General features: G+C 43.2%; 2 protein-coding genes across 2 annotated transcripts; both read right to left on the bottom strand.

Annotated features, from left to right (window-relative positions):
- Positions 1–31: 31 nt before the first annotated feature.
- Positions 32–2,849, bottom strand: LOC108023523 (N-alpha-acetyltransferase 30A). Its single transcript, XM_017093076.3, has 3 exons — positions 1,698–2,849; positions 1,390–1,635; positions 32–1,068 (listed from the first exon to the last, which is right to left on the bottom strand). Exons 1-3 carry the CDS (start codon positions 2,445–2,447, stop codon positions 904–906), a joined length of 1,161 nt encoding a protein of 386 aa, XP_016948565.1. The 5' UTR covers positions 2,448–2,849; the 3' UTR covers positions 32–903.
- Positions 2,850–5,046: 2,197 nt separating this feature from the next.
- LOC108023509 (ras guanine nucleotide exchange factor P) lies at positions 5,047–20,630 on the bottom strand. The gene is made up of 2 exons (XM_017093051.3): positions 19,437–20,630; positions 5,047–9,298 (listed from the first exon to the last, which is right to left on the bottom strand). The coding sequence occupies exons 1-2, from the start codon at positions 19,832–19,834 to the stop codon at positions 8,350–8,352; spliced, it is 1,347 nt and encodes a 448-aa protein (XP_016948540.1). The 5' UTR covers positions 19,835–20,630; the 3' UTR covers positions 5,047–8,349.
- Positions 20,631–24,327: the final 3,697 nt, after the last annotated feature.

The following is a 24,327-nucleotide window of genomic DNA, read 5'->3' as shown; positions in this document are numbered from 1 at the left end:
TAGGGCTTAGGAATAGAACACAAGTCACCGCTTTCGTATTTGTTTAAGATTTTATTGCATTCTTTCAATGTTACTCGGGATTGATCACATCCTCATCCTTATCGCTACGTGTATCTATCTGTTCCCGTGTCCTGATCCTGATCCTATGCAGCAACACTGGCGAGAACAGAGTTAGAAGTTAAAGAAGACCAGATGGCGAGTCGTTTCCTCCGCACGGATGGCAATCTATATCTAGGCCATGCAGGTGTGTACATGTATATAGCGCTACTATATGCCTTGTGTGTCGCGCAAGTGTTACTGTTTCCGTTTCCGTTTCTGTTCCTAGCTCTTTGTTCCAATTGTGTTTTATTTTGATATACATTACTCGTGTGCTCCGTACTGTTCTGCTTGCTTTTGATCAATCTTTTTACAAAATTTGATTCTATGTTTTGTAGTTCGGTAAATGGGTGAGTGTGTGTGCTGCGCTGCTGCTCCATGTTGTTGTTGTCTATTCTCTAGATTGATTTGTGTAAAGATTGTTTAATGTACATAACTAATTGCTCGCCTATAAATTTAATGTATAATTTTATGCATGTAAAATCACGTATTGCATACAAAATTGCCTTCTGTAAAAATAATCAAATTTTGGGTCCGTTGGGTGTGCTACTCTGCTTTTGCTTTCGTCGCCGCTGCTGCTGCTACGTAATAAAAAATAATTTACAATTGAAAGAGAGACGAAGGGCGGGTGAGTGGATGAGCAGGCGGTTGAAAAACTGATGCTACAATGCTTCCTAGATGAATAGGTACAAAAAAGAGGGCGCCGACGCAAGCTGCCAGTCGGTGGCAGGCCAGGCAGGACGAGCGGATCTCGACTTCTTCGGCGGCTACTTAGACAACAATTTCAACGGCAGCCGCCGGGTCCACTCATCTAAACCAGAGCTTCAGCCGCAGCGCGTCCACCCCGTTGAGATAGTATCGGAAGAGCCGCTTGTCACGCACGAAGCCCAGGTTCTCGTAGAGCCGCAAGGCCGGCTGGTTCCGCATCTCCGTCTCCAGCACCACCTCGTCGGCGTTGTCGGCCAGCATTGCCTGAAAAACGGGAAAGTGAGATGGTATTATTGAGGGAGTTACCGGAGGAACCGAGGTGCCGACATCCTAACCAACATATGCCCAAAAGTATACTTCGCAGGCGATTTAACTAGGTTTTAATATTAATGTTTATCATCCCAATATGCACAATATAGACATTACTTCAATCCTGCGACTACAAATCAAGGTGAATAGGTATTATTTTGCCCTTAAGCACCCACTGATACAGTTTTAAGGTGAATTTATGTGACAGTAGAACGTGATCTCAAGCCTAAACCACTCCCAATCTCTCCTAGAGCACTCCTTCCAGCCCTTTCCTACCTCTATGGCCTTGGTTACCAGAGTGGTGCCGATCTTGAGCTTGCGGTACTCCTTGCGCACGGCCAGCATGGCGATGTAGCCGCGCCGCACGTTCATGTGCATGTCCAGCTTGCACACGATGGCGCCCACGTACTGATTGTCGTGCGAGGCGAGGAAGCAGAGTTTTGGCCAGTTGTAGATGAAGTAGCGGTACGTGTATATCGAGTAGGGCTCGGACAGCTCCGCCTGGATCAGTCGCATGATGTCCTGCGGGTTGTCGAGAGGAACATTAGTATGTGGGACAGCTTGCTCTCGAGATTACTACTTACATGCATTTGGTGTTCAGCCTCGTACTCCTTGTACACGATCTCGTCGGCTGAAATGGCTGAAATGGCAGGTTCTGGCAGCTGGCGCTCTGCTGTGATGGTGGTCGTGGTCTCCCCCAAGGTGGTCTCCTCCTGCTGGCCGTTGCCACTCCCCGTCGCCACTGGCGCTTCCCTTTCCACCACCACCGCCTCCTCCGATACTGTTGATTTTGTGGCCGTCGCTGTGGTTGTTTGTGTGTTGGCAGTGCTTTTGCTTGTGGCTGTCACAGGCTTGTCCTCGGGATGGAGGGCATCTGGTCCTCCTCCTCCACCTCCATCTACTCCTTCTAATCCTCCTTCTCTCCGCTGCCTGCGGTTGTTGTTGCTGCTGTCCACGCTGCTGATGTTGTGGTGGCTGCTGTTGTTGTTGTTGCTGCCGCCGCCGCCGCCACCGCTGGTGACCCGTATGTGATTGTTGTTGCTGTGACCATGGGCATGGCCATTGAGAGCCTCCACAGGAGGCGAGGCAGCCTGCTCCGTGGCGCCGTGGCCATTGCAGAGGTGCAGCTGCTTGAGCAGGCCCCTGAGATCCTCCGCCGCCGTCGCCTCCTCCTCCTCCTGTCGCTCATGCCCATTGCTGCTGGGCGCCTCTTGATCAAGATCCTGGTCAGGATTCGGACTGGGATTTATATTCGGATTGGGACTCTTCTCCGCCGAGTTCTTCTTGTTCTTGTACTTTTTCTTTCCGGCTGCCGCTGCCTGGGCATCCGCCATCCTGAAAAGCGCTGGGTCTCAGTCACGCGGCACCTGCTGCTCCTCCTGGCTCCTGCGTATTCTGCGGAGGACTGCTAATCCTCGCCTGCAACCGTGAACCTCCGACTTATTTTTGGTTATATTTTCACAGTTGCTGCTTTTTCGTTCACACACACGACACGCACAGGGGACCCACACACACCAACGCACCACCTCGCACACCAGGGGGCAGCAGTCCACTTTTTTCCTCTCGATATCCGGAGTGGGCGGCCCGGGGTGGTTCCGATCGGACACCGAGCTCGATCTATGTAAAACTTATGTAAAATTATGTATCGTTTGCCCCGAAAGTGGCTGATTTTCCGTTGGCTATGAATAAATCCGCACCCACACACAGATGCGAGAACAGCTGGCTAGAGCTGTGACCCAAATCGATGTTTTATCGATACCATCGGCCCCCGTCGGCCACATCGATATTTTCCCAGCAACGCATCTATCGATTTTAGTTCCTATCCAATGAATAATAACAACACTTATTTACCAAACTATTAATTAAATGGTTTAAAAATATAAGATATGGAGAGAAGTGAAACACACGCATATTGTTCACAGGCAGGGACATCTCTCAATATCGACTGAAAAACATCGATAATATTCGATAGCAAATCGTAACGGTAAACTTTAAAATGCGTAAACAAACTTTTCGCGCCGACCAAAAAGTTTCACAACCGCGTTAAGGAGTGCGTTTTTTGTTGTTTCGGTAAAGAAAAGTGCTAAAAATAACTTTAAAGTGTTATTTAGTAGTATAATCAGTTCGGTGCAACGCGGAACAGCCAAAAATTTGTGTTTAAAAGGCTTAAATCGGGTTTCTCAAGCGAAATGCCTAAGAATATGTGCCTTCGCCAAACACATCTTCACCAGCGCGTCCGTGTAAAAGTATGTGTGCGTAAGTGGAGGTGTCCTTACAACTTTTTATTTATTTCTTTTTTTAGTTGATAAATACAACTCCCGGAAAAACTACAAATAATTTGATAAAAAGGTAAGTAATGTTCAAATATTCTTCTAGCTTTCCGCTCCGTAACTTTTTCCGCGTTCAAGAAACTGTTTTAATGGTCGGCTATAAGTACAGTTTTGGTTCAATTCTAAATTCCATTGGAAATACGGAATAGGGCCATTAAAAAGGCCTAAAATGTAGACCCTCTCTCAAAATAAATATTTAAATTTAGATTTATAGCTATTTTAAATACAAATTCATATATTTAATCTGGAAGTTCAATTATTTTGGGCTCCCTTTAAGTACGCAAAGTACGTAAAAATCTAACGTGGAAATGGGCTAAAATTTTGACCCTCTTTAAACATAAATATTTAAATAGAGATTTATAGACATTTTAATTACAAACTCAAAGAGATATCCCACGACCAAATCAGAATTCTATAACTCAAGTTATGGAATCTATAAATTCAATTTTGGGCTCCCTTTATGAAACCTACTGGAAGTACGTAAAAATCAAACATGAAAATGGGCTAAAATTTTGACCCTCTTCAAACATAAATATTTAAATAGAGATGTATAGACATTTCAATTACAAACTCAAAGAGATATCCCACGACCAAATCAGAATTCTATAACTCAAGTTATGGAATCTAGAAATTCAATTTTGGGCTCCCTTTATGAAACCTACTGGAAGTACGTAAAAATCGAACATGAAAATGGGCTAAAATTTTGACCCTCTTTAAACATAAATATTTCAATAGAGATTTGTAGAGATTCTAAATACAAACTCAAAGAGGTATCCCACGACCAAATCAGAATTCTATAACTCAAGTTATGGAATCTAGAAATTCAATTTTGGGCTCCCTTTATGAAACCTACTGGAAGTACGTAAAAATCGAACATGAAAATGGGCTAAAATTTTGACCCTCTTTAAACATAAATATTTAAATAGAGATTGATAGAGATTCTAAATACAAACTCAAAGAGGTATCCCACGACCAAATCAGAATTCTATAACTCAAGTTGTGGAATTTAGAAGTTCTACTTTGGGCATTACATTGAAAGCGATTGAAAATTTTGAAAAATCGATCATATGATCATTAAAAGTGTTTTGAAATACTTATTATTTCATAAACTTTTGTTAATATTTTAACCAATTGAGCAATTGCTTTTCGATGGATGGCTCCACGCTTTTCTTCTTTTTTTCAGTCAAGCTTTTCAGAGAACAGCTTGGCTTCTTTACCGACGCGAATAGAGATGATCTAAGCAGCGCCTAATAGTTCTTTGTTGAAAATGCTCTGAAAAGAAAATATCGCTCAGCGTTCCAAGAGTTTCGAGCAACCAGAAAAACAAGGGCACAATTGATTTGGATTTTGAATGATAGAGGATTAGACGGAGGACTTGGTACAGAAACAAGCCTCCAGTAGAAGTTCCATTTCAATCGCATCGTCTACGAGGCACAATCATATTTAATAGGTCTCTATTGCATTAATAAAGTGTGTCCTTCACAGATCGAAGTCGTTACCTCCATTCGCCAACTCACAAAATCAGAATTCATCTAAAGTCGTCCTTGTCACATTTTATGACCTCTGTTCGCTGACCATAGATAATAATGGGGTAGACCAGGTATTTATATGCTTTTCTTAGAATTTATTTGCAAATTGTTCACTTATGACCTTCGCTAATGAATTATCACACTAAAAGCAACTCATAATAAATACGTACATCTAGGCTCTGTATATTTAGTTCATATGTCATTTGTCATTCAATACAATGTTACTTTTCCTCACATTGTGAGTTGTTATTTCTCTTTGCGGTCTATATATTCCATTAAAAAGCACTTATGTATCCTTAACTCGTCTACATGTATGTATATACTAAATATATATATATATAATCTCTATTAAGTTAAATCATTTTTGGAACATTCAAATGAAGAACAAAAGAGGAAAGCCGTCTTTTCCAACTTTTTAGCTACAATTCTTTGATCAGAAATCCAGTTAATATAGTTATATTTATATGTATGTGTATGTGCTAGAGAGACTGGTCCATAGATTAAGAGGTATTATTCAGTTGGCAAATCATAGTTGGCCCACATAACGTATTTTACTATCTGTTCCCCCAATGCTACTGTCCAATTAGTGAAATCAAAATCTTTTACAATTTGGTACCCAACTTTTAATATGCTAGAGGTATAATCTTTGTAAATTAAGTAATACGTGAAAATCTGCTTCTATCAGTTATGATTTGGTAAAAAAAAACAGAATGCTATTGCTCCGAAATACAGGAAGTCTGGCGTGTTTGCCACTGCATGGAGATCACGCCATGCACTAAAACTCCCACATCAAGAACATCATACTGATTCCATTGGCCTGGAAACCAAGGCCACGAATCAAGAGTCGTTGAACGAGAGCGGCATTGGCCAAAACCAAAAAGACCGAAAACCCAAAGCCCGAAAAAAACGAAAGCTAAAGCCAAAGACCCATCTAAAAGCGGGGAGAGCGTCGCGTCGGTCCAAAAATTTGGCATTCAAAGCGAGAATACGAACATATGCCAGCGGAATGCAGTCAACGGAACAATTTCGAGTGTGTTGATCGTTTGCTTTCAATAAATTTGACCCCCAAATATGTATACAAAAAACAAAGCCAGAGGCTTAACCCTGGGCTAGGTCAACCACAGACGAATTTTCGGGCCTCGAAGTCACGACGATGATCTCACAGAGGTACGCAGCTATTGGGCAATCGCCACTATGGCTAAGGTCCATCGAAATTGCTCAATCGCAATGGTTCAAACGCCTTATCACTAAGCCATTTATCCTATTCAAGACTGGTCCAGAAACAAACATCAAAACATCGAACATACTCCAAAAGAAAAATCAGTCAAACTCGAACACAAGTTATAGCAATACCTTCGTACAAAAATCAACCATCTTAAGAACCAAAAACGAAATAAAAACATATTTTTCGGTATTTTTTTGTATAATTTATTTTGCCTTTGTTGCATAGCTTTGAATGCTTAATAGTTCGCCTGCGACGCGATCAATACGGGATCGGGCGCAGAACACTATATATGTAATGTATATATTGGTTTATCTATGTAGTGTGTATATGTAGGAATATTAACTAAAATGGAAATACATATGATAATGTACGCACATAGGCTAAGTAATTTTTCTAGGTAAAAACGCACAATGATTACATAATTATATCAAAAATAATCATCAAAAACTTAAGCATTAAACAAAATGTGTTAATGGGGGACAACAGTAAAATCGACGAAGTGATCGATGCAGGACCTGCTCTCTAGATTCTTTGAGTCTTTAGTCTTTGACTTCCCGCCCCTGTAACCGCCTATAAAAAGGAATATATCCTAACCATCTCTACGTACGATTTTTATGGGGGAACAGATTGGTTTGTGGTCGGGTTTCTTTTGGGCCAAAAGACGCGAACATAAACAAAAGCGAAAAACGTGAAACGAAAACGAAAGCTTAGGCGAGGCGAGGCGACTTAAAGAAAATGCAAAAAATATTTGTATATCTGTATATATATAGATATATATATATATATAAAATCAATGAAAGCCGAGCGAGCGAAAGTTGAGAGATTCTCTCTTTCGCCTCTCTCTCGCTGAAAGAAAGTACAGCTCGCGCTTTTCTTCTACACAATTAGTTTTGTTTTGCTTTGCTTTTTTCTAATACTAAATGTTCATTTTACACATAGATCATAATATTCATGATTTTATGCCTGGTATATTTTTGTAGTACTTTTTGTTTTGCTTATTAATGGTAACTTTTTGTGTTTAGCCAAAAAACTTAAAATTCTATCACAGCCGTAATTTTTTTCGAAGAAAAAATTGTTTTGTTTTTTTGCAGTTTTTGTTTGTTTTCCTTAAACGGTCTATATTATTACTACTAATTATTAATTTAATAATTTGTTAATTTGCCCGATTCGTATTTAAATCTTTTTGAATGCACTTTTGTTGGTTTTTTTCTTTTTTGTTTTTGAGGCTTGCTTTCAATATTTTAAAAAATTCTAATTGCACTTTTTTGTATAATATTTTTGTGGTTTTGTTTTTTGTTGAAATTGCTATTTTAATTTGCTTTCACGTCTCAGATTTCTTGTCAGAACATTGTCTTCATCTTGTGTGTTTGTGCAGAGGCAAAAATGGGAACAAATCAAGATTAATAAACGAATTTATTTTGGAATCTAATAAAATGAAACCTTGCATTGTTGTTCTTGTTTAATTTTAATTTGGATAGCGTTGCGTTCTCTTTCGTTTGTTTTCTTTTTTATGACTAGGAGAACTTCTGTGGGTCTTCTTTTAAAAAAATATATTTACTTCCTAAATGCAAAATGTATTTTGATGTTACGCATGAGATATTTTCAAATATCCAATGGATAGTGTAAGACACAAAAACAAAAATTCAGGAGGAACAAATTTTGGGTTACAACATGTAGCATTTTGGAATGTGCTTGGCTTATATAGCCCTTCGTTTACTTGGAAGTTTTCTGCTCAACTTTCGTACATATAAACGGAGCTCTCTACGAAACCGAAATGGAAACCACAACTGAATTTTTGTTGATTTGGTACAAGTATGGAGTTCATTTTCATGTTACTTTAAATTTAACTTATAGATTGTTCTGGTTTTGTTTGTTTCTGCTGTTTTGACTACAAATTCTTTGATTTTTGTTTTGTTTTTTCCTTTGCCTACTACTATTTTGTGTATTTTTGTTTGTACAAATCGCGACTGCCATTAATGAGTAATACTGGCCAATCCGGCCGATTTTCATACACCCATCCTTCCTTTATAATAGCTTAAGGTTACTACATGTGTCATAGCCTAAATGTTTCCTTAAAAACTGTACGCAAGTGTCTTATATAAAATGTAAACTCTTTAATCTTTGTCTGCTGCTCGGGGATTCACTGGTACTTTCATGTCTCCAGCGAGGTGACCACCAGGTTGTGGAAAACGCTGGCCGACTCGCTCATCATTGCCGCCTGTCCGCAGGAATCGCTGCTGGCGCCGCTCGGCGGCGTCGGCGTCCCAAGCCTCAGGGCATCCATGATCACCTCGAAATCCTTTTGGTTTTGGTTCATATCGAAATCGACCAGCTCCAGATGGTGATGCAAGTGATGGTGGTGGTTTAGATGATGATGGTCATTCAGCTTCATCCGTTTGCCACCGGAAACTTCGACGCCAGCGCCTGCAGCTCCTCCGAGTCCTCCGATTCCACCGATTCCACCGATGCCTCCCACATTCACATTCATTCCCATGCCGAGCCCGACCACATCGAGTGGACACTCCTCAATGGCAGAGATCAGGCGCTGCGGCGGTATATAAAACTGGGACAGAGCCTCGCGCACCAACCGATCGCTTTCGTCCTCGCTGCTGCTGTTGCTCCTTAATCTCTTTCGGCTGGCGGACAGGGCCGCCTTCTCCAGCTGCTCGGCACCTTGGGTGATCTCCGGATCGATGAGTAGCATGGGCGCATTGATGGCGCTCAGTTCCCTGTCGAGTATCTCCAGATCGTTGACCAAATTGCTGCTGGACAGGTGGCGTTTCCGGTTATTCACCCGCTCCGATGCCGAACCAGAAACGGAAAGGGGCGCCGAATTGGCAGCCTCCGGCGCCGAGGCCCCAGCGGGCGTAACCAGCTGCTGACGTTCGGGCGGTTGGTTCTCCAAGGAGCAGATCCCACCACCACGACCCGAAGAGGATCCGTTCGAGGCTCCAAAGGCATCGCCGAAGGATGATGAGGACTTGCCGCCATTAGCGTTGTTCATATTGCTAGTGCTATTGCTGGCCGGCTTGGCATCGTCCATGTTCGGCTGGAAGAGATTCTCACGCGCCAGTTCGGCAGTTGAGCCGCTGTCGCTGGTTCTGCAAAAAGAGAGAGAAAGTGGAAGGGAAAGTTAGTTAACGGTTGGTGGTAAAGAGGGCTAAGTGTAGGGAACACAATGTCTTTTAAGTCAAAAAGAGCAGCGAACTGGATAAAGTATATTTGTCGATTAAATCGATAGGTTAAGTGTTCGATAGCCCTCAGAAGCCTTTCGATAACCGCCAAAATAACGTAACTGATACAAATATTTTACTATTTCTTAATACAAATTTTTGTCCTACTAACACCACCAGAATATAATAGATTCAGACCTTATACAGATCCCGCACATAAGCAGGCTGTAACCAACACATCATAAACGTAAATCCCTTCCTGGACTTATACCACCTATCCCTCGACGACTCGGAGAGCTGTGTCAAATCAGTTAACGGTGTAATCTCGCCATAAACATTTCAACGCCCATCGATAATATAACCACCTAGCCAACCACCCATGCCGCCACCACACAACTCAACTCAGCCCTGACATCAGAATGTTTGTTTCCAAGGGGTTTGCCAGGGGTGGCGGTGGGTTGGATGGGCGTTATTACGGGAGGATTTGAGCACAGGAAATCGGGTGGTCGGTGGTGGGGGGGACGTTTTTAATTAACTGGGCCAACAACTGTGGCACCGTGGCTTTTCTTGGTGACCAGCAGCGAAGTAAATTTCAGTTAATTTCTGTTTCAATAAGAGCCCTCCTTCCCCTCTTCCTCCACCTATAATTTCTCCACACTTCTTGATGCTTCTCCACCGCCCAATACGGCAACCATTTGAAAAGCAAAAAAAAGAAGAAACCGTCACACAAACAGGCAGAGGAAAAACACAAATAATAATGTTAAAATAAGGTAGGGGAAAATGCCACGGTATACAGGTAGGTAGGAAAACAACTTAATGGATTTTCCGTTTTGGCTACCATACAAAAGTGTTGATATCTACAGGGTCTCAAGGGTTTTTCTACGGATACTCACTTGAAAGACATACCCCAAATATACTCCCACATTTCGAATACACTCGAAAATGGATCAAGTATTCGGTATTTAATCAAAGGCCTGATTAACAACCTAATTTGTGAAAATTCATCGACGTGCACAGGTGGCACTCTAGGGGGCCTACCTCCTACGCGTACATGTAGAAAAGAGGGTGGTGGTGGTTGGTGTGTGGTGGGTGGTGGGTGCTGTGGCAGGGGCACATCGCATTAAAATGCGCAGCTGAGCATGTCAATGTTGACTATTAAAGCGACGCAACAAAAGCAATATAACTGACAACAAGAATGGCAAAAGCGGCCATACCAAGGGAGCCGAAAAAAATGAAAATACAAAATACAAGATTGTCAGGAGGAGGTTGCAGGGGGTTGCGGGGGAAAAAAGCGAAAGTATGGAGGAATCTGTACAAAAACAACAAAACGAAGCCCAAGCGAAGAAGCAACAAAAATCGCTCAACTTATAGAAACCAAAAAACCAGAAAGCGTACAACAAAGGGGCCAAAAGCGGCGTTTTGTGGGGCTTGGGGCAAAAAGTGTGTTAGTTTCGTTGTTGTTGTTGTTGTTGTTGTTGTTGTTGTTGTTGTTGTTGCTGTTGTTGCTGTTGTTGCCGCTGCTGCTGCCGCTTTTAATGCACGCGCAACCGTTAACTCGAAATGATGGACGGCCAAAACAAAATGGGAGCAGCAAAAGCAGCCCAAGCAGCCAAGAGAGTAGTAGTTGCTGGCCAAATGAGGTGCCAAAAGGCAACGCGAAGATGGCCAACAAAGAGAGGAGCGGTGGATTGCACAAGTGGCCCACAAAACGGAGACAAAACAGAGTTCGAGAGGGCCAAGAAGTGGGGTTTACAAGGTATAAATCAGGTGAGCTTAACTGGATTGATCAGGAAAGTAAAAGATCTACGAGAAAATGCCTGAAAGGTAAGGGCCCCGCATGGTACACCTTATTCTAGTATACTTTCGGCATATTTTTAGTACGTTTGGAATATCCAAAATATTTAGTATATTTGGTATATTTGGTATATTTGGTGTATTATAAAAACCTATAACCCCAAAGACGCTTGTATTTCGTCATAGTTTTCCCTGTTAGCAACTAAAACAAAAGGTGAGGTGCTTTTTCACCACGTCAGTTCCGGTTTTATTGCTAAATCTGATAACACCTAAAGGCGGTTTCTCAGTCAGCCACCAGTCAATGGCTAGGCAATAACCTGAAAATGGTTGTTTCTCTTAGGAAATGTACGTCTCCAACCAGTCACAATCCCTGAGAATTCATCTGCCACAAGCGAGACACACTATGCGAAGCCTATGAAATACACAATGAATCAAAGCGCAAATGCAAAAACCCCAGAGGAATATGAGTATTTATGTTAAAAATAACACAACAAAGCTGCGTATGGGTATCCTGCATTAGTCAGAGAGACTTGGGGACGCGGCCTAACGCCATTAATAACGCCGATTAATCACAAGGATGAGGCAAAGTAGAGGAATATTTGGCTGATCACTTACTGACGTCAATACTCTGACCAACGAGAAGAAATCATCGCGAAACTGCGAGTTTGTCACTTGTGGTTATCTTTCTTTGTCCCTCGTAGCGCCGTCTTATCTGCCGTTCGTTTTGCACACGTTTTCCCTGCCTTTTTTCGGTTTCGGTCGTTTTTGTGTTAAACACCCCCGAGAGTCCCCCGTTCATTCTACGTTAATATGTGTGTGGCGACTTCCTCGCTGAATTCAAGCAGAAATTGGGGCACACTTATTACGCGTTAATCTCTTGCCCCTTTCCACCTCGCCAGAGCCCCCGGAAAAGCAAACTTGGTCAACCTTTGCTTTTGTTTGCTCACTCACCCGCCCACCTATTTTCGGGGGGTTTCCAGTTCAAGGCTCTTTAACCAATGTTTTTATTTGTGTACAGTCCGCAGGCCCCTACATACATACGTCAAATTTTGTCTTGACTCGGGAACCAGTAAGTGCTACTGTGAAGCAGCAGTTTCTAGTTGTTCCTAAGAGCCTTAAAATAATAAGGCAAATAATATTATCGGACAATACATAGTTTTTATCCCGATGTTCAGTTCCCAATGATTCTTAGAGTCTGAAGAGTTCGTTTTGTAAGAAAGATATACATTACGAACCGAAAATCTTGGTAATTTGTTTAATTCGTTCCCCGCTTTGCGCAAGGTTGACCTGTATTTCATTTTTGATTAATCGAATTGATATCTGGTCTGGTCTCAAAGGGGAGGGAGAACGTGGGGGGGAAAGGATTTTCCCTGCTGCACTTGACGTGAGGATGGCGGGCGACGGGGAGGTTGAAATAGAGAAGGGAAAGCGAGGAAAAGCGATGAAAAAGAGCGAAAGCGGCAAAGAAAGACGAAAACGTTGTCAAACGACAAGTGCACACAAAAGCAAAGGAAAAAGGGGAGCAACAGCAGGGGTGGGGGTGGTGTTTTTGGGTGGGAAAGTCGGGGGTGGAAATTGGATGGAAAAGGGGCGCCAAGTCGCGAATGTAGGACGCTGTTGGGGGTCATTGAGCGCGCTTTTGACTTGGCCCGTGTTGTATGCAGAGGAGGGGTGGCGAAAGGGGCGGAAAGTGGGCGGAAAGTGGGCGGAAAGTGGGCGGAGAGAGGGGCCTTTCCCCTTAAAGGGGCGGCCAGAGAAGGGGCGTGGCAAAGCCACATGGGGCGATGCCAGTTTCGTGTCAGAGACAACTTCATTTCGCAGTCTCCTTTTCAAACATAAAAAATACGGAAACCACTTGCAAAATTAAACAACCACATGGTTTAAAATCCCGAAAACGTTCCAATGAATAACTAATAACAGCTCAAGATTGGTTTACAAATTATATAAATCACATACTTATTCAACATTTAAATCAATAACATTTTTGCACAAAAGAAATGACGGGAAGCAACGGAACAGCTCAGTTAACTCGAGTTCGGTTCGGTTCGTTACGCTTCGTTTACGTTTGTAAATTTAATTACAAACAAAAAAGAAAAGGAAAAACTTGAAACCTTGGCACCTGAATTGAATAAATCCCCAGCCCCAGCAACACCTCAACTTTATCGCCATCTATCCGCACACGCCGTGTATCTGTATCTGTAGTTGTATCTGTATCTCTATCTGCTTATCAGCTGGAGAATTTCTCTGATAACACGATTGGCGCAAAAACAAAGGGGGAATACTACGCGAATTCTCAAGAGTGGGGGGAGGTGGATGGAAAAGCGCGCGCGTGTCGCAAGGTTGGTGGGCGGGAACTGAAAAACAATTAAAAATAATACAAGCGGGTAAGCAATAACAGCGGCGGCGGAAAGGTGGGGAAACTGGCTGCTATTCACCCAATCTTTATCCCACCAGCCCACCCTCTTTCTCAGCGTTGTATAATCGAATTGTTCTAAATATTTCAAAGGAAAACAATGGCCTTAGCAATAGCAACTACAAATGTCGGTAAACTATACTTAAAAGAAATACTACCTGATACTACGTACCAGAAAAAACTCGGTATTTTTGGATCACTTATCATTACAAGTAAAATATTTAAAATGTTGAGTAGTTTTAGACAGGCAGTGCTGTTGGAATCGTTGGTGGTGTAATTCAAGTTACCGAATAAATGATGAGATGGAAAAACGACGACGAAAAAAGAAGGCAGCCCACGAATCCGAATCGAAATCACAACAATAAAAACACGAAAACCCCAGGGGGAAAGAGACAAGCTAGCAGCCCCCGCCCCCCAAACAGAAAGAAGCAAAAACAGAAAACTATAAAAACGTCGTCGCAGTCGCGAAATTATTACGACGACGCCACAAAATGGGGCGGCCTGAGTGGGTTACACAAAATGCTATGCACTACGCGATGATGTCTGCCGCTCTGCGGCTGTATTAGTGATATAGTGAGTGGTAGAGTGGTATGGTGGAAGAGTGGAAGAGTGGAAGAGTGGAAGACTGGAAGAGGAAGCAGCATGGGCATCGGGCACGAGCGGGGAGCAATTCCGAGCCCCAGAGAAGGGGTCCCAAGAGAAGGGGCCTTCTCGAAGATTGGAGCGGAGATTCGGTAAGCGATTAAATAAGAGCGTTTCTCTAGTGATTCGGGTGCGTTAGAGATAGATTTCGGTTAAATGATGTATCTTATGTCGGTACGTTCAGTTGTAATTGATTTGCATATCTTGAGTTTGGTATTTTACTGATTTCAGTATTTTTTTGTTTATGTTTACTGAAACGCCTTCGAAGATATTCTTCTGGTTTCCTACGATCTCATCCTGATGTTTTCATAGCCACTTGTTTATTGTTTCATTTTTTAGATACTTCTTAAAGCTTTGCTAACATTCATTTGTTACTATTCTTTGCTGTGCTGTGCAGTTGCTGCCGCCTGTCGTTAATGCTCTTGTAGTTTCTCTGGTTATTGTTGTAGTTACTGCTCTTGCTGCTGCTGCTGGGATCGCAGTTGTTGCTCTTGTTGCTGCAGTGAGCGGCAGAGTCGACGATGACTGTTGCTTGGCGCAATAGTGATATGCAGAGTGTTTAAAAGGCATGAAAAGCCAGGCGGCAGTCAGGCAGCAGCAGCAGCAATTTGTATGGATTTCATTTCAGTGAGCGGATGCATAAGCAATGAGCAGCGTGGATATTGTGTAGATAAACTTCCAAACTACCGTCGTCCGCAACAAAAGCCACAGCCTAAAATGCAACTTATTCAGATTCGGTTTCAGCCATAGAAGACAAGCTTTTTTTAAATGGTCGTGATTTGAGATGGTTGTGTTTGTTTTGACAGGTCCAGCTTATTAGGATTGGTTTGTATAGAGCTTTAGCTGGGTATTTCATATACAAGACCTCTTCACGTTAACTATCTTCTGACCTTTCTGGCTCTGCGATCCATCATATCTCTACTCCTAAGGATTTATTGTACATGTGTAAAACACCTTTCGCATAAAGAGATGCAAGAGCACGATGGAAATCAATCGATCAACAATTTTATTGCCGCACTGCAAAACGATAAGCGCATGCAAAAGCACAGCCAACAATCGCCGATAACTTATCGCTATCTCGAGTGTATCTTCACACTCCACTTCCATTTGCAACACATCCCATCACCATACCACAATAATATGCCACCTATGTGCGCATACGAATGTATAACACCACTTATAAGCCCCTGGCTTATTTCAATTTCACCGTTTAACATATTTTTGTTCGTAATTAAATTATCGATTGCAGCCACACAGGAAAGCTACAGAGTAATAATAAGCACATGAGCATAAAATACACCGTACACACTATTCCACATATTCCGTGTGCGTACGTGTGTGCTTTGTGTGCAGGGGCGAAGAGAAAACATGTCAAACAAAGCACAGAGCAAAAGCACAAAGCAAAAGCAAAAAACGGAAACGCGAGGCACTGGCCAAAAGGAAAATCGGCGATGAATTAACTTTGCAAAGCGTGTAACGGTATGTTGAATTGTTTGTTTGTTTTCTCCTTTTGCTCTCCCGACGAAAGAAAGCAAACCAGCGGGCCCCGAAAGAAGTAGAAATGAAGAAAGCATGCCCGCTGATGATAGAGAGATAAATAGATTATATATGGCCGAGAGCAGGTGGGCTGAACAAAAATAAATCAAAACGGGGGGCGTGGCGCCAGTCAACGTTTAAGGAAGTGCTCATGTAGGGAAACGAAAAGAAAGTCCGCCCAATGTAAGTCCCCTTTAAATTTGCCAATCCAATGAATGCCATGGGAAATTATATTTACATGATCTGTCAGATACTCAGACGCCCATATACTTCAGGATGATCCTATAACATGGAACTAGATTTCGAAAGGAGTTTTATTACAAAACTTTTTTCTGTATGGATATAATCTCTGGGGCTCTTCTTTTGTTCTTTGCGCTAAAAACCCACTTTTGTTCTGCCAACTAAAAAATAAGCAACTATCTCAGTTTTTTTCTGCATAGGTTTATGATAAAAACCATATAATTGTCACTGAATGCAAAACATATGTTTCTTAGTGTTTAAAAAATGCACATATTAAAAAACAAAATAAAAAACTACAAAAATAGGGTAAAAGACGTAGCGAACGTGTGGAAAAGGCAAGACGAAAATAATGACACACAGATACAAACGCTTATGTGTTGGCAAAGTCTGAAGGTTTAGTGCACTGGATGTTGTTGTTGCTGCTGTTGCTGTTGCTGTTGTTTTCGGTTTTTTGCTGGCGATGCCGCAGTTGTTGCTGTTGTTGCTCTTGTAGTTGTTGGCATGTGCCCACAAAAAGCAACAACAATTGCTTTGGCTATCATCGCCTCGATGTTGTTGCTGTGGCTGCCTTTTGTTGTTGCTTTTGTTGCAAGTGGAACGTGATTATTTCAACGAGCGCAACGTTTTCTTGCTTTTGTTGGTTTTTTTTAGCGCTCACCAATAGCAGATACAAAAATTAAAAAATATAAAAAAATCAAGAGACAGACCAGCAAATGTCTGTCTGTATGTATGTAAAAATTCCTATTCGCTGGCTTTGATTTCTTTCTGTATTTCTTGTTTGGCTGCGATGCGTGTGTGCATTTGTGTTCCTGTATTTTATTTTATTTTGTTGATTGATTAAGTGGAATGTTTGCTGTTATCTTTGCGGTTTCAATTGGTTATTGGTTGAAAATGCAACATATCAATTGGGTTTCCCTTCTGGTCGTGTTTTACGTTTCACCCACGTTGTATTATGGCATTTTCTGCTTAAAACTGTTTCACATCAATCCATCACCTTGTTGCACTTCCCTGTTGTATCTCATAGATACCTTTTGTTTTATGGTTGATCCATAAGTGTTTTATTGCAATTACATGCCTAATTAGGCAATTGCTCTACGCCTATGTTGGTTTGCAAACTATCTGAGGGCCCTTTTCCTAATTGCTGGCCAAAATGTATGAAGTAAAAAAATGTTGGAAAAATCCCAACGACTTTTTCCATTGTTTCCGTTGGGCTTCTCCTCCGGTTTTTTTTTGTTCAGTTTCGTTTTCGTGTCGCGTTTTTATGTCTCTGAGTATCTGCGTTTAGCTATGCTTCGCTTTTGCTGTGCTTTTGCCTTGCTTTGGTTCGCTGCTCGTTTTGCGCTGCTTTTTGCTTTTCGCTTTGGGTTTTCTTTGGTTTTTGGCCTGAGCTTGGCCTGAATGTTGCTGGCTATGAAATATGCCGCTTTCCTTGTGTATTGTATCTGTATCCGTATCTGCATCTGTTTGTATGTGTGGATGGGTGTCCCCCACCACCGCTGTATCTGTATGTCCACAAGTATATTCGTATCTGTCGGATTGTTGCTGCAACATTGCAGTATCATCGGCATTGAGGCCCAGTGGCCGCCAGTGGAAAGGGGCAGACGGAAAGACGGATGGACGGGTGGATAGATATAGTCCTTATGGAAGCCATAGCAAATGCTGTTTAGTATTTGTATTTGGGCCTGAATAATTGCATCATCGTTGGCACTAAAAAGCGGACTCTCTGTGCACCACTGCCACAAATGCAGTAGGAAATCAAGTCTAAGCTAGTGGAACAAGGGTCCACAAAGGATCATTGTACCATTAGCTGCATATTTGGTTTTTCAAATAGTAGCCACGTGGTAATTTGGGGGTTCAAAAACCCCTCCACAGGCGGACGGCTTTGGTTGCATCACCCAAATCGACACCTTGCATTATCGCGTTTGCTTACTGCTCAGTTTTCACAGCTTTCGGTTTTAACTACCGCAAATGCCACGCAACTGGGAAAAGAGCAAAGTCGCCCACTCTCAACTCTCGACCTTTAAAGCCCGGGCGTGTGTGTGTAGCTAACCGAGTGTGCATATGTGTATATATTAGCGCACATACAGGCGAGCAGCACAATACGCACCACGCACTTTAAAAGGGCAAAAACAAATCAAGCATCCGCCGCGTGGGCGTCGCCCCCAAGTTCACAGTTCACATGACATACACATCATCACTGCTCAGTTCGGCTCGGTTCAGCTCATCATGACGACGACGGTGGGGCAATGATGATGAGCGTAACCTGCACTGGAGGTTGAAATAATATTGCGAGACACACGCCGCCCACTCGTTTAATGAGTTAATTTATTTGGCCAAATTTACATACTGTATCAGGTATCAAAGGGCTTTCGTCGTCGGCCATGTGCCGCCGGCGGGCCAAGAAGACGGCTTTTGGCTTTGGTTTCTGGTGTTCGGTATTGTATCTATTATTTAGGCACTGGCAAGCCGACAAAATAAAACAAACGCAACACTGCGTTCTTTGCCACAAAATTGTGTCTCTTAATTGGGTTGACTTCAAGGCATAATTGCTGAGTTGCAAATCCATTTTACTCGGGCTCAACTACTCAACAGTGCCTGTGCTTTTCCATTCTTTTAGACTGCTTGTGGGAAATGTAAAGCGGTTTTGTGCGTCGAAATCATCATCTTCTCTATTCAAAGTGTTCACTTAATCGTTTTTTATGCCCGAATACACTTTAACCTCTGGTTTAATGGGGGAAAATGTACATTTTAATGTACGGGAGACAGTAGGGGCTGCTTTTCGGCCCAGATCTCATATTTAAAAATAGAAACAGGCAGCTGTTGCTGGGTAAGATGCTCACATTTGAAACAATATTTCTAGGTAATACCTAGATCCTATCCTAAATAAGAAAAAGGTCACATCAAGTTCCTACTTTCGTTCCACAGTCAACTAAATAACTTAAAACAACCTTTTGAAGCCACATCACAGGCTGTGTCCGCTATATCTCCGGTAACACCATTGAATTCTTCACAAACCACCTTGTAACTCGTAAGATCACTGGTTATAAGCACCATATTTCCCTGTAACACCGTTCGTTAGGTAAAAATTTATATAAAAACCATGTTGAGCAACTAGTTAGTTAGTTGTTAGACTAATCGCGGTGGCTGCTTTAGTTAAGGTCAATCTGGCTTACGGCTCTCCATTTCTCACAGGCAGTAATTAGTTTAGTTAACAAAACTAACTAACTAAATACCCAACTAATCAATCTACTGTTCATTGTAAACTGTAAGGAAGAGGATCTCTAGGATTATGTTCTTTGTCCAGCCTTTGGCGGTACTATCACGGTTTCGGGACTTTCTTCATTCAGCTGAAGATCCCTTGTACATTTCATCTAACTGACCAGTAACTGCACTTTCGGATGTGGTTGGGGGTTATTACATAGATATGTGGGCAGTTCTAACCTGGGCAGATTCTGGAGGTATCGCATTTGCTTCTCGCGGCGCAGCTCGTCGGTCAGTCGGCAGTAGGTGTTGTTGATGCAGACGCTCCGCCGCAGATTCGCCTCCGAGTCCTTGATCCGCTCCAGCTTGTGGGCGCAGAGCTGGAGGATCCGCTTGCGCTCCTCGCGCTGCCGCAGCTTCGGGGAGATCATGGGCACTCGGGAGCGGTGGTGGTGGTAGCCGATGGGCGGGGAGCAGCGGGGAGGTCCAAACATGTCCGAATCTTCGTCGCTGCTGCTGCTGCTGCTGCTGCCGTTGTTGTTGTTGCTGTTATTGTTGTGGCTGCTGTTGGTGTGGTTGTTGTTGTGGCCGCTGCCGGCGTCGTTTGCAGATGCGTGTGTGTTTGTGGGCAAGGTCATTGTGCGTTTTTCAAAGAGCAAAAGCGAGCGTGTGTTGTATGTGCCTTTGTTTTTGTCTGTTTGCTTGTCTTGTCTTTGATTTCTTTCCTCTTCCTCGAGTGAAAACAACTTTGATTTTGTTTTTGATTGAAAATTATTTTCTATTTTTATTTTCAATAAATTATTCTGAATAAGGAAGTAATCACACACGCACACTCGCACACACACACACACACACACACGAACTCTCTTTTTGCTCTCCTGCACTTGCTGCTGCTGCTTCTTCTTCTGTCTGCCTTTGCTTTTTCCTTTCTTTACTTTTTTGCCTGAGATTTCACTTGGCTGTTTACCGTTAGTCGACGCAGCCGCTTCCTTTGGGTCTGTTTTTGTTTTTTGTTTTTGTAATTTGTATTTTGTCTTTGTTGTTGCCAAAAATAAAATTCAAAATAATCCAGGACTTTTGAATTTTCGAGCTTTTGATTACAATTTGCACGTTCAACACATTTAAAAAAATCCAACAAAAATTGCCAAGTTTGTTTGTTTGGTTTTTAGGCACACAATTGACTCAAAACTGGGGGTCTCACATTTAATTTGTTTCTAATAACTTGTGGTCTTTTTCCCTTTCGGTGGCCGCCTGTTGAGGGTTAAGGTGAGGGGGTGCGGCGGCGGTGGCGGCGAGAGCGTAAAGAGAAGTTGGTGCTGCGGGCTGTTCAGTTCACCGTTGCTTCCCGACTTCTGCCTCTGTTTCTGTTTCAGTTTCAGCTCTGTTCCAACCGCACACGTCCGCACGGTTCTCGCGTTCGAAACGAAATGAAAAACGCGAAATGAAAAACGCAAACGCTGAATGAAAGACGTTCGCTCGCAGTCGCAGTCGCTGCCGGCGGCGGCAGAGCAGAGCGCACAGATGTTCGTCGTTGAGCGTCGAAACGGAAGTGACTTAAGAGAGCGCCTAAGAGAGAGGCTGAGAGCCATGGCCTACGTGCGTATTGTACACACATAGCTGCGGCGCACATAATAGCATTGGTGTTTGGTCTCCAAGTCCTCGGTTTATTTAATATTTGAATCCCATATGATAAAGATAACGTACTTTCTTGTAATATTGTAATATTTCTTAAAAAATAAACTTTTTTCAAGTTTGATATTAGCCTAAGTGTTATTAGCAAATGTTCAATGTGTGATTCAAAAATGAATTACTTGTGCTATTTCTTCAACCGCCACTGTACGAATGTATATTCGCTAAGATTTTTACTCATTTGTAACGGAAGCAAAACGCTGGTCAGTGGGTGGTGTGTTTGTGCTGTTGTGGGTGGCTGGGTGGCTTGGTGGTTGGGCGCTTGGGTGGTGAGCATAATCCGCATAGTTGTTGCTGCCTCTTTATTATGTAAAATAAAATAAAAGTGACTTTGGCTGGATTTGAAAATGCAAAATACTTCCTAGGCAATCATCCCCACTTGGGGTAATCGCTAATTGAGTGATCAGATCCACACGCGAATGATATGGAACAACTCGAATCCATGGAAATGCCCAGCCAGACCTAAGGTTAGGTGGTGTCCGGTGAAGCACACAGTTTATAAACACAGGGGTATCTCAAATAAGATAAGGAACCTAAAAAATCTATTAAAAAACAAAATTTCTAAGATTTTTTAATTCCATATGAACCAATGAATCAATTTGGACGTATTTTTTGCCCTAAGGGTGTAAAGTTCGCTCTTCAGGAAGTTTGCTGTCACTGGCTTAGTTCATGTGCATGACAAATGCTCAAGTCATTTTTGGTTTTTAGGGGACTCATCCGAGAAATCAAAACCTGACCCCCCCCACCCCTTGCCCCCAACAAGTTCAGTTCAATTTACGGCTTGGGAACGATCCACTGGAACAACAACAACAACAACAACAACAACAACAACAACAACAAGGGGCACAAATAAGCATAACAACAACAATTGTGAGGTCAGTTTCGGCACTCAGCGGTGTGCGTGCTTATGTGTGTACTTATGTATGCTTGTGTGCGGGCACAAAGAGACAATGCAAATTTGCACTCAAACAAAGAGAGCACGCGTGCGAAAGAGAGGGGGGAGTTCATGAGCGTGCGTTGTGGGTGGAAAGGGGGACGGGGCTGCGGTGCCGAGGGCACTGAGCAGGGGGATCTTTGTTTATCATCTTTGTGTACTATTATTAAGGCCCCGATGACGATGACGTCTGCAGTTGTTGCTGTCCACAACGTTTGTGCAAAATGTTTGGCGGAGAAAAAGTTGGGAATGTTTATTCATATTTGAAATTCCCCGAAACACAGGCTCCGGCGACGATGATTCACAATCGAGGCTGCGGGGAACGACGTCAAGCAGCTTATCAGCTAATTGTGTCACAAGTGGGCAGAAGAGATCTAAACATTTTCGTCGCTCTTTTTCTGGTATTTTAGATACATCTTGGTGGCTTCTTTGCAGATAGTTGGAGTTTCACACGTTGACTTTATTCTTAAAGGGACTTCCTTAATTTCCATAAGTTATTTCTGATCGCTTTATGCTCTTGTGATAAACCACTTTGATTTCTTTTACGCCCATTCCCTTCCCCTCTCATTCGCTGCATTTTCCATTCCATTCCTCGGTTTCGGCCTCCACACGCTTGGCGCTCTTTTGCATTTTCTCCAAGTCGCCCAAGATAAGTTCGGCATTACGTAATTAAGCGGCAACGATGACGACAACAACAACAGCAGCGGCAACAACAACACGCTAACAATTAAGTATTTATTGCTTTCAATTTGCTGCCCGATAACAGAAGAGGCCAAAAACACAGAGAGACTGGAAAAGCGACCAGAACAAAGTAAATAAAAACCAAAGCGGACACACACACACACGCACGCACACGGCTACCTGCGGCGGGCGGCGCAGTCGGCGCTGGCAGCGAAATCAGCGGCTCGCTTTATTTTGTTTGAATTTCAAGATGTTTTTGGTGTATTGCCTTCGATTCTTTAGCACGCGCTTTTGGCCTGGCTTTCGATTCGCAGGTAAACGCGAATCGCACGAACCGAGTGGCAAGGGGGGAAATGAAAACGAAATGAAATTGCATTTGAAAAGCCAGCGGCAACGGCGACGGCAGCAGCAGCAGCAGCAGCAGCCCGCCTTAATTTTAATTATCAATAACATATTCAAATGACCTCTTCCTCCTCTCCTTCGCGCTGCCATGCTCCCCTCTTCGCAGCGCTCTCTCTTGCCGCGCTCGCCGCGCTCGCCTCTCTCTCTTCGGCGATGCCACTCCACTCTCTTTGGCCTCAGCCGCGTGTGAATGAACGTATAAAAAGTGAGAGCGTCGCCTGGCCGACTCATAAACGAAAATCAATGACTCCCAATGCGCGTCCCCTCGGAGGCCCCCGCTTTTGGAGTGATAAATGCCGCCTTGGCGTCGTCAGCAGATTTCAGCCTGCGCATGTTTGTCGGCCCGCAAACACATCCCTTCGTGTTTGTTGATTTGGCTGCATTTAAGAAATGACTTTGTGCCGGGCCCCATTGTCGGGCTTTCGGTCGTTTCAACTCTATTTCCACTGGACTTCATTTGTCCACCAGAAACGGGCGAAAAGGGTAAATACACATGCACACACATGCGGACAGTTGCCATTTTGCCCAGGTGCTGTTGTTTTTTGCACTTGAACACATGTTTGTGTGGGTATTTATAATTTGGCCAAGCAGCCACAACACAAAACAATTTAAGTAGGTAATGAAGGGATAGTACGCAGCGAGAAAGGCGATACATACATGTGTGGATTAATTTGATAGATTGTTCATCCATCGAATGGCTCAAAATGAACCACTGGATACGATATGGCGATTTAGCGTCCATGTCATTTGCATTTCTCTTCGCCTCCTCTGCCTGCCTCCTATTTTTTGCTGCGAGAGAGCGACTCTTTTTGGTCTCTTTGTGCTTTTATGCTTCAACATTGATACGATACGTGCCACTTTTCGCATACAGACAAGGCAGGAGGGAGAGGGGGAGGAGGAAAAGGAAGTACAAGACAACTGGCTGTGGGCGGGGAAGAGGGAGGGGAGGAGGGGGCAACGTGTGGGGACAGCTGGGTGAGTTTGTTATTAATTGCGGCCTTGCCTCCCCCGACCCTCCCCAAACTCTCTCGCCGAGAAAGCAGCCGCCAACAGTTTGTTTTCTTTTCTCCCCACTCTCTTCGGGATTTCCGTCTCGTTGGCGCACGGGAGAGGGCAGGGGTGCTGGGGCTGGGCGAGAGGGTGGGCCATCGGCCTACTCTTTGTCTAGTCGCCAATCCTCTCGCACTCCATTCCATTCATGCCTCACAAACTGTACAGTGGGCACTCCTCGAGCGGGGCCAGTAACTACTTAGACTTCATTTTGTTTATGCGAAATTGATATGGCTATGATTATTTATATTAAATCTTCTAAGTTTATATTTGTAAGTAGGATTTGAAAGTGAACGTTAGTGCAAGTCCCATACCTGGCCAGTCCGAACCTGCGCAGTGATCACTGTACTTGCCAGTAGCCCGAAAACGGACAGT

This window comes from Drosophila biarmipes, chromosome X (genome assembly GCF_025231255.1).
Source record: "Drosophila biarmipes strain raj3 chromosome X, RU_DBia_V1.1, whole genome shotgun sequence".
Lineage (NCBI taxonomy): Eukaryota > Metazoa > Arthropoda > Insecta > Diptera > Drosophilidae > Drosophila > Drosophila biarmipes.
This window is presented reverse-complemented; position numbering and strand designations above follow the sequence as displayed.